Source organism: Salvelinus sp. IW2-2015, unplaced genomic scaffold, assembly GCF_002910315.2.
Source record: "Salvelinus sp. IW2-2015 unplaced genomic scaffold, ASM291031v2 Un_scaffold659, whole genome shotgun sequence".
NCBI classification, from domain to species: Eukaryota; Metazoa; Chordata; class Actinopteri; order Salmoniformes; family Salmonidae; genus Salvelinus; species Salvelinus sp. IW2-2015.
This window is the reverse complement of record NW_019942591.1, coordinates 172204-181058: the sequence shown is the minus strand read 5'-3', so window position 1 is coordinate 181058 and position 8855 is coordinate 172204. Positions and strand designations below refer to the sequence as shown.

The 8855-nt window shown below is 45.4% G+C and overlaps 1 protein-coding gene across 1 annotated transcript; it reads left to right on the top strand.

Moving 5' to 3' along the window:
- The first annotated feature begins 1086 nt into the window (after positions 1–1086).
- Positions 1087–8709, top strand: mettl2a (methyltransferase 2A, methylcytidine). The gene is made up of 9 exons (XM_024135911.2): positions 1087–1278; positions 1789–1877; positions 6659–6933; positions 7156–7205; positions 7406–7466; positions 7549–7688; positions 7821–7927; positions 8123–8188; positions 8538–8709. Exons 1-9 carry the CDS (start codon positions 1124–1126, stop codon positions 8699–8701), a joined length of 1107 nt encoding a protein of 368 aa, XP_023991679.1. The 5' UTR covers positions 1087–1123; the 3' UTR covers positions 8702–8709.
- Positions 8710–8855: the final 146 nt, after the last annotated feature.

Sequence of the window (8855 nt, the reverse complement as noted above, 5' to 3'; positions counted from 1 at the left end):
GAATCTCCCCTCCTACACACTGCTGCAACATACCTAGAAGCTTGACACCTAAAACACTGTAGTATTTTCAGGAACAAAATCTCTCACCGGATACCTTATAGTTCCTAACTTGACCTTGTCGGGCAAAGACTCTAAATCAAAACTCAGCAGGACAGACAATGTCTTCTCAATTTTCCCACGCTCTCCACCGGGTCTGCGTCGCACCATACGGTGGGTGTCACAGACACCGCGAATCTTCCATTTCAACTGATCCTCCTCAACACAATGCCACCCCTGTTATCACTCCTTTCAACTCCACCCTGCTCCAGAGAGCAAAGCAAGTCACATTTCTTGTCCCTAACTGCATGATCCGGAGCGCCCGCTCCCTCTGGACTGAAGAAACACAATAAATCATCACTATTCCACTCAGAGTTACTTTCAACAGTCCCCAACCTCTTCTCCATCCAACCTGACACCACATATGGATTAGTCAGAATGCAAGGATCGATTCCCTCCACAAATCTCAGTCCCACTGGGCCAGAATCATCCTTTTCATCCTCGGGACGCTCGGCGATCCTCACCGCAGGTACTACATCCATAAACTCGTCAGGTTCCACCTCTGAGCTACTATAGGACGTATCCCTCTTTTTGCACTTGGCGCCAACCTCCCTCACCACACTGCTTCCCTCTACACTCAGCTTCTTCTCGGTGGTCATCACTGCACCTGCCACCACAATGAATTCACCCTCACCTTCCTACTCTAGCTCTTCCAAAAGTTCTGTGCAAATCTCAATTCATTATTCCCTCAAAACATAATCCCCTTTTTCCCTTATCCAACGTCTTCTCCTTCACCAGATCTTCCAGAAGGTTTGTGCAATCCCACACTCCATATTTATTCATCTGCTGCACTTTTTTCCTTGCCCGCCATCATCTTTCATCATACCTCCATTCATCCCCACGCGGAGATCTCACCAGCAGCCACGTTCTCGATCACAATGCCAAATGTAGGGCTATGGCGCGCTCAACTGGTGTAACAGAGTACTCACAGGCAATGCTGATTTACTGACTATAGTGGGATATCTCGTTGACAATGTAGTCTTTGCTTCAATTTCTCTGGACATTCCTTCCGGTGCGTCAATTCAACATGGCAGCGCCCGTTACTGTGGGAGGGATAGTGGAGCAAAACATCACTGAAACGGAACAAATATTACCAGAATCCACATCTGGAGAACTGAAAAGACCTCAGTTCGGAACCCGTTTCCTGACAGACCCACGTCAAGTTTTTCAACATAACGCATGGTTCGTATTTTAGCATGCCTACTACTGGTGGTAGTACACACATGAATAGCCCTTGATCATGATTCTCAGTTCCATTACATTACACAAGAGTCATTGGATGAAGGTGTCTACTGTACATGTGTATTATGTTAAGAGCCCCAAGGCTTGGTCTGAACATAAACATGCATCGCTTGCGGTACGGCTTTGGAAGCATAAAGACCTTACATTTCATATCAGCGAGAAATCAAAACAAGGTTAAATTGATACACAGCTTTTTATATAGGGTTAGGGTTCCCACACGGTCATATTTCCATGTTACAGCGCTCGTTTACGGAAAACAGATGAACTATCTGCGTCTTCTATCACATTTTTGTACATTTGCTTTTCAACAGAACATGTAAAGTAAGTAAGGAGTAACTTTAGGATTCATTAGTCTATTATTGGGCAAACATGTGGACAGAACATAACTAGGCATGGGTAGCATGTCTTCCTCTTGGTTTCTAGTGGTGTTGGTGTCCCATTCACTTTCAGGGACAATGTGGAGTGGACAGAGGAGCAAGAGGCAGCTGCCAAGAAGAAGGTCCAAGAAAACAGTCAGCCCCTCCCTCAAGAGAAGCAAGGTTGGTTCTGAACCAGAATCTGGGTTTACAGGAGACGTCCTCCTTTAAGCCACGAAGCATCCATTCAACTTGCCATTCACCAGCTTTTCAAGCTTAATAATGTCAAAATACATGTGGTACTTACCAAAGAAAGGAGTTTCACTGAGCAACTATCATCATTGCTGCCGTCCCAGACAGTATGTACTTCCAAAAAAGGTCTAAATTAAAAGTTACATGCAACTGAAAAAATCTACCTCATTACTGCCATCAGAGATCTGTATATAATGTCTCGACTGACTGATCCACAAATCACCTTGCATCATAAGTAACAACCCATTATTATTTGAAGATCAGTCAGTCAGTCACAATTTACCCATGATACATTGCAGTTTTAATGCTCTCGAACATGTCCAATGCCTTTTCTGGAAATAATCTAAATCCACCTCTTCTGCACCTTCTGCAATATTAGTAACATAATTAAAATACACTAAAGAAAGCCTTGAAATATGCAATCACTAAAAACGTACCCTATATTGTCTACTTAATCTATTATTGCATTCCGTGTAGCATGGGTGAAACAACTGATTATGAGGTTCATACACTGTTGTAGGTGATACAATCAATTCCCTTTCCTGCTGCTGGATCAGCTAATCTGTGCGTGGCATCAGAGAGGAAGAGGCGAAGCGAGAGGTTTCACTCTCGCCAAAATCAGTCCAAATATAAGCCCAATACGTTTCTATGGGCTTATTTTGGACCTAAGCTTGTCTACTGCTTTCCCGGCTTTGGGACAACAACTCCCATTGTTAGGGTGGAGACATGAGCATCTCGTCATTATATACACATCTCTGGTGGCAGTAATGAGGTGGATTTGGCACATGAGCACTTGCTCAACAACAAGATTATTTCCATATAAGGCATTTTTTCAGTTGTTTGTCACACAGACAATTTTTGGGTAGGGCAGTAATGACGATAGCTGCTCAGTGAAACTCCTTTCTTTGGTAAGTACCAAATGTATATTGACATTAGAAGGGATACTATGGGATTTTGGCAATGACATCTCTTTATCTACTTCCCCAAAGAGTCAAATGAACTAATGAATACCATTTTTATGTCTCTGCATGCATTGTGAATGAAGTTAGAAAGAGTTTTGCGAGCCAATGCTAACTAGCGTAAGCACCATGACTGGAAGTCTATGGTATCTACTAGCATGCTAGCAGTTACGAAAGAATTCCAGTCATTGCGCAAATGCTAGTTAACAACTTCCTTCAAACTGCACTCAGAGACATAAAAATGGTATCCAAGAGTACATCTGACTCTGGGAAAGTAGATCCTGAAGTATCCCTTTAAGCTTAAAAAGCTGCTGAATGGCTGCTTCCTAGGTTTAAAGGAGAATGTCTCGTGTAAGCCCAAATTTTAGTTCAGGTTGGTTCATTGCACCCCGTTAATCCACGAGAGCAGGTGGGTGGTGTTGAGAGGTGGGTGTTCCCATGGACAATAACCAATTGTGGGAACAGTTTCACCAACTGAGAGTATGGTATCAATTATTTCAGCGCTAGACGCTGATAAGTGATAAAACAAACAACCATACATAGGCCTGCTAGATACATACTTTTGTATATATAGTGTATGTGGACACCCCTTCAAATGAGTGGATTCGGCTATTTCAGCCACATCCGTTGCTGACAGGTGTATAAAATTGAGCACACGGCCGTGCAATCTCCATAGACAAACATTGGTAGTAGACTGGCCATACTGAAGAGCTCAGTGACATTCAATGTGGCACCGTCAGAGTATGGCACCTTTCCAACAAGTCAGTTCGTCAAGTTTCTGCCCTGCTAGAGCTGCCCCGGTCAACTGTAAGTGTTGTTATTGTGAAGTGGAAACGTCTAGGAGCAACAACAGCTCAGCCGTGAAGTGGTAGACCACACAAGCTCACAGAACTGGACCGCTGAGTACTGAAGTGTCGTCCGGGTTAGGGGAGGGTTTGGCCGGTCGGGATGTCCTTGTCCCATCGCGCTCTTGTGGCGGGCCAGGCGCATGCATGCTGACTTCGGTCGCCAGCTTTACGGTGTTTCCTCCGACACATTGTTGCGGCTGGCTTCCGGGTTAATCGAGCAGTGTGTCAAGAAGCAGTGCGGCTTGGCGGGGGTCGTGTTTCGGGGAGAACGTATGGCTTTTCACCTTCGCCTCTCCCGAGTCCGTACGGGAGTTGCAACGATGGGACAAGACTGACCAGCGATTGGATATCACATAATTGGGGAGAAAAAAAAAAATATATATACAGTGGGGAGAACAAGTATTTGATACACTGCCGATTTTGCAGGTTTTCCTACTTACAAAGCATGTAGAGGTCTGTCATTTTTATCATAGGTACACTTCAACTGTGAGAGACGGAATCTAAAACTAAAATCCAGAAAATCACATTGTATGATTTTTAAGTAATTCATTAGCATTTTATTGCATGACATAAGTATTTGATACATCAGAAAAGCACGAACTTAATATTTAGTACAGAAACCTTTGTTTGCAATTACAGAGATCATACGTTTCCTGTAGTTCTTGACCAGGTTTGCACACACTGCAGCAGGATTTGGCCCACTCCTCCATACAGACCTTCTCCAGATCCTTCAGGTTTCGGGGCTGTCGCTGGGCAATACGGACTTTCAGCTCCCTCCAAAGATTTTCTATTGGGTTCAGGTCTGGAGACTGGCTAGGCCACTCCGGGACCTTGAGATGCTTCTTACGGAGCCACTCCTTAGTTGCCCTGGCTGTGTGTTGCGGGTCGTTGTCATGCTGGAAGACCCAGCCACGACCCATCTTCAATGCTCTTACTGAGGGAAGGAGGTTGTTGGCCAAGATCTCGCGATACATGGCCCCATCCATCCTCCCCTCAATACGGTGCAGTCGTCCTGTCCCCTTTGCAGAAAAGCATCCCCAAGAATGATGTTTCCACCTCCATGCTTCACGATTGGGATGGTGTTCTTGGGGCTGTACTCATCTTCTCCTTCCTCCAAACACGGCGAGTGGAGTTTAGACCAAAAAGCTCTATTTTTGTCTCATCAGACCACATGACCTTCACCCATTCCTCCTCTGGATCATCCAGATGGTCATTGGCAACTTCAGACGGGCCTGGACATGCGCTGGCTTGAGCAGGGGGACCTTGCGTGCGCTGCAGTATTTTAATCCATGACGGCGTAATGTGTTACTAATGGTTTTCTTTGAGACTGTGGTCCCAGCTCTCTTCAGGTCATTGACCAGGTCCTGCCGTGTAGTTCTGGGCTGATCCCTCACCTTCCTCATGATCATTGATGCCCACGAGGTGAGATCTTGCATGGAGCCCCAGACCGAGGGTGATTGACCGTCATCTTGAACTTCTTCATTTTCTAATAATTGCGCAACAGTTGTTGCCTTCTCACCAAGCTGCTTGCCTATTGTCCTGTATCCCATCCAGCCTTGTGCAGGTCTACAATTTTATCCCTGATGTCCTTACACAGCTCTCTGGTCTTGGCCATTGAGGAGAGGTTAGAGTCTATTTGATTGAGTGTATGGACAGGTGTCTTTTATACAGGTAACGAGTTCAAACAGGTGCAGTTAATACAGGTAATGAGTGGAGAACAGGAGGGCTTCTTAAAGAAAAACTAACAGGTCTGTGAGAGCCGGAATTCTTACTGGTTGGTAGGTMATCAAATACTTATGTCATGCAATAAAATGCAAATTAATTACTTTAAAATCATACAATGTGATTTTCTGGAATTTTGTGTTAGATTCCGTCTCTCACAGTTGAAGTGTACCTATGATAAAAATTACAGACCTCTACATGCTTTGTAAGTAGGAAACACTGCCGATTTTGCAGGTTATCAAATACTTGTTCTCCCCACTGTATATATATATATATAACCTCTCTTCGGTTGCAACACTCACTACCGAGTTCCAAACTGCCTCTGGAAGCAACTTCGGCACAATAACTGTTCGGCACAATAACTGTCAGGAGCTTCATGAAATGGGTTTCCATGGCCTAGCAACCGCACAGATCACTGTGCAATGCCAAGCGTAGGCTGGAGTGGTGTAAAGCTCCCCGGCATTGGACTCTGGAGCAGTGGAAACGCATTCACTGGAGTGAAGAATCACGCTTCACCATCTGGCAGTCCGATGGACTAATCTTGGTTTGGCGGATGCCAGGAGAATGCTACCTGCCCGAAAGCATAGTGCCAACTGTAAAGTTTGGTGGAAGAGGAATAAAGTGTCTGGAGCTGTTTCTCATGGTTCAGGCTCCTTAATTCTAGTGAAGGAAAATCATAAATGCTACAGCATACAATTACATTCTAGATGATTCTGTGCTTCCAACTTTGTGGCAACAGTTTGGGGAAGGCCCTTTCCTGTTTCAGCGTGACAATGCCCCATGCACAAAGTGAGGTCCATACAGAAATTGTTTGTCAAGATCGGTGTGGAAGAACTTGACTGGCCTGCACAGAGCCCTGACCTCAACCCTATCGAACACCTGTGGGATGAATTGGAATGCTGACTGCGAGCCAGGCCTAATCGCCCGACCTCACTAATGCTCTTGTGGCTGAATGGAAGCAAGTCCACGCAGCAATGTTCCAACATCTAGTGGAAAGCCTCCCCAGAGTGGAGGCTGTTATAGCAGCAAAGCGGGGAACCAACTCCATATTAATGCCCATGATTTTGGAATGAGATGTTCAACGAGTAGGTGTCCACATACTTTTTGTCATGTAGTGTAAGTACCAGAACAAGATATAGTATATGTAGTAGTCAATTTGCATCTCTTCCACTCATTTCAACAGAGGAATTTGAGTGCCGGGCGAACGAGTTCTGGAATGAATTCTACACCATCCATGAGAATCGCTTCTTCAAAGACCGCCACTGGCTCTTCACAGAGTTCCCTGAGCTGGCCCCACAGTGTCGCCTCAACCGGGACTCCTGTATTGGGGACCATAGAGCTGAGGACAGTGAAACACATGGTCTCGAACAGAGTCAGGGTCAAAGCAGTGAAGTCACCCCTCTGGCCCCTGTAGATGGTGACTTCCCTGGATCCAGTGCCATGTATCGCATACTGGAGGTGAGGAATACTGTATCATAGTGTGACTGCAGTATATGTTAGCTTGAGTGCCAGTCTGTTTGTGTTATGCCAACTCATTGTCACTCATTGTAATGTCAAACATGTTTGCCGTGAGAATGAGCAATAGAGTTGGCAAGAGCACAAACAGATATGGGACCAGCTAAGTATATGTGGCCCTCAGGCATAAAGTAGGCTAACCTATGCCCTTGTTTGATTCAATAGGTTGGCTGTGGTGTTGGCAACACTGTCTTTCCCATTCTGAAGACCAACAAGTGAGTGGTGGTTGGGACCACGTGTATTGAGCAGTCCCATTTATGCAGTATGCAGCCTGATCAGTTTGACTGTTTATACTAGCTACTACCCTCTTCGTATGCACATGCTGTATATCTGCTATTCAGATCTCAATATGTATTAGATGCAACCCGGTTCGCACCTCCATGTTCCATGACCCTGTCTTCTTTGTGTGTGACAGTGACCCTGGACTCTTTGTCTACTGCTGTGATTTCTCCAGCACCGCTGTAGAGCTGGTCAAGGTGAGAAGGAGAAATGCTTGATAGATGATGTCATTAGTTGGCTGATAAATAGATTTATTCATCTTGTCCCTTTCACTACCAGGCTAATTCAGAGTATGACCCCGGGCGCTGCTATGCCTTTGTTCATGACCTGGGTGATGAGGGAGCTATTTACCCTGTCCCAGACGCCAGCATGGGTGTTATAGTGCTCATCTTCGTGCTCTCAGCCCTGCATCCTGACAAGTAAGCCGCCCCTGTGTGACGTTTGAGTGTGGCAACAATCAAGTGTGGGTGCGTGGTATGTGTGGCTGCGTGTGTGTGATGGGGAAAATTTAAGTGCAATCAAATTCCCATGTCTTTCTTTTTCTCTGTCAGGATGCAGGCCTCCATCAGCAGACTGGCTCGGCTGCTGAAGCCTGGAGGAGTGCTGCTGCTCAGGGACTATGGGCGCTATGACATGGCACAGCTACGCTTCAAGAAAGGTTAGTTACCATAGGCACTCGTGCGTGGGACTGTGTGGAATCCAATCAAATGATATTGGTCACATACACATATTTAGCAGATGTTATTGTGGGTGTAGCGTAATGCTTGTGTGTAGCAAAATGCTTGTAAATTGTGATTAGCAATATGTACATGTTTTGGGGAAAATATTGAATTATTGAATGTTCCTTTTTCAGGAAGGTGTTTGTCAGATAACTTTTATGTCCGGGGTGATGGAACGCGAGTCTATTTCTTCACTCAAGGTAATAAATCAATCAAATCAAAAGGCTAGTATGTACTGCTTTTTAACAGTGGTAATTTGCAAATCCGTTTTTTATTTTATTATATTACCTTTTTATCTAAGCACCTGGGGGAACACAGAGCTGTGTAGACAAATGGCTGAGGGAACCCAATAGCAAAACATGGCTAATGCTTTGCACACACATCACCCCTCAGTCCATCTCCATGGTGTCCATCATCACAATGGTCTCATGGAGGTATCCCAATTCTATCCATCCCTCCCTCCCAGGGGTTACAGTCCCACATCTACCTCTGACACTAGACACTTTCTGTTTTTTATGTGTATAATATCTCCATAACATCTCTCTCCAGATGAGCTACATGACTACTTCAGTGAAGCGGGTCTGGAGAAGGTCCAGAACATGGTGGACCGGCGGCTGCAGGTGAACAGAGGCAAGCAGCTGACCATGTACCGTGTCTGGATCCAATGCAAGTACCGCAAGCCTCATACCCAACCGCCAGAGACACAGGAGTGAGCCAGGAACAGCAGAGAGAACACTGTGGCTTATCATTGAACTAGTGTCTGAGGTAGATGTGGGACTGCAACCCCTGGGAGGGATGGATACCTCCATGAGACCATTGTGATGATGGACACCATGGAGATGGTTTGAGGGGTGATGTGTGTGCAAA

Excerpts from the sequence above, each read along its gene's own strand:
- mettl2a (XM_024135911.2), top strand. The coding sequence starts at position 1,124 with ATGGCAGCGCCCGTTACTGTGGGAGGGATAGTGGAGCAAAACATCACT. Across the intron at positions 1,878-6,658 it reads CCTCCCTCAAGAGAAGCAAG|AGGAATTTGAGTGCCGGGCG; the intron begins GTTGGTTCTGAA and ends TCATTTCAACAG. Across the intron at positions 7,206-7,405 it reads CCCATTCTGAAGACCAACAA|TGACCCTGGACTCTTTGTCT; the intron begins GTGAGTGGTGGT and ends TGTGTGTGACAG.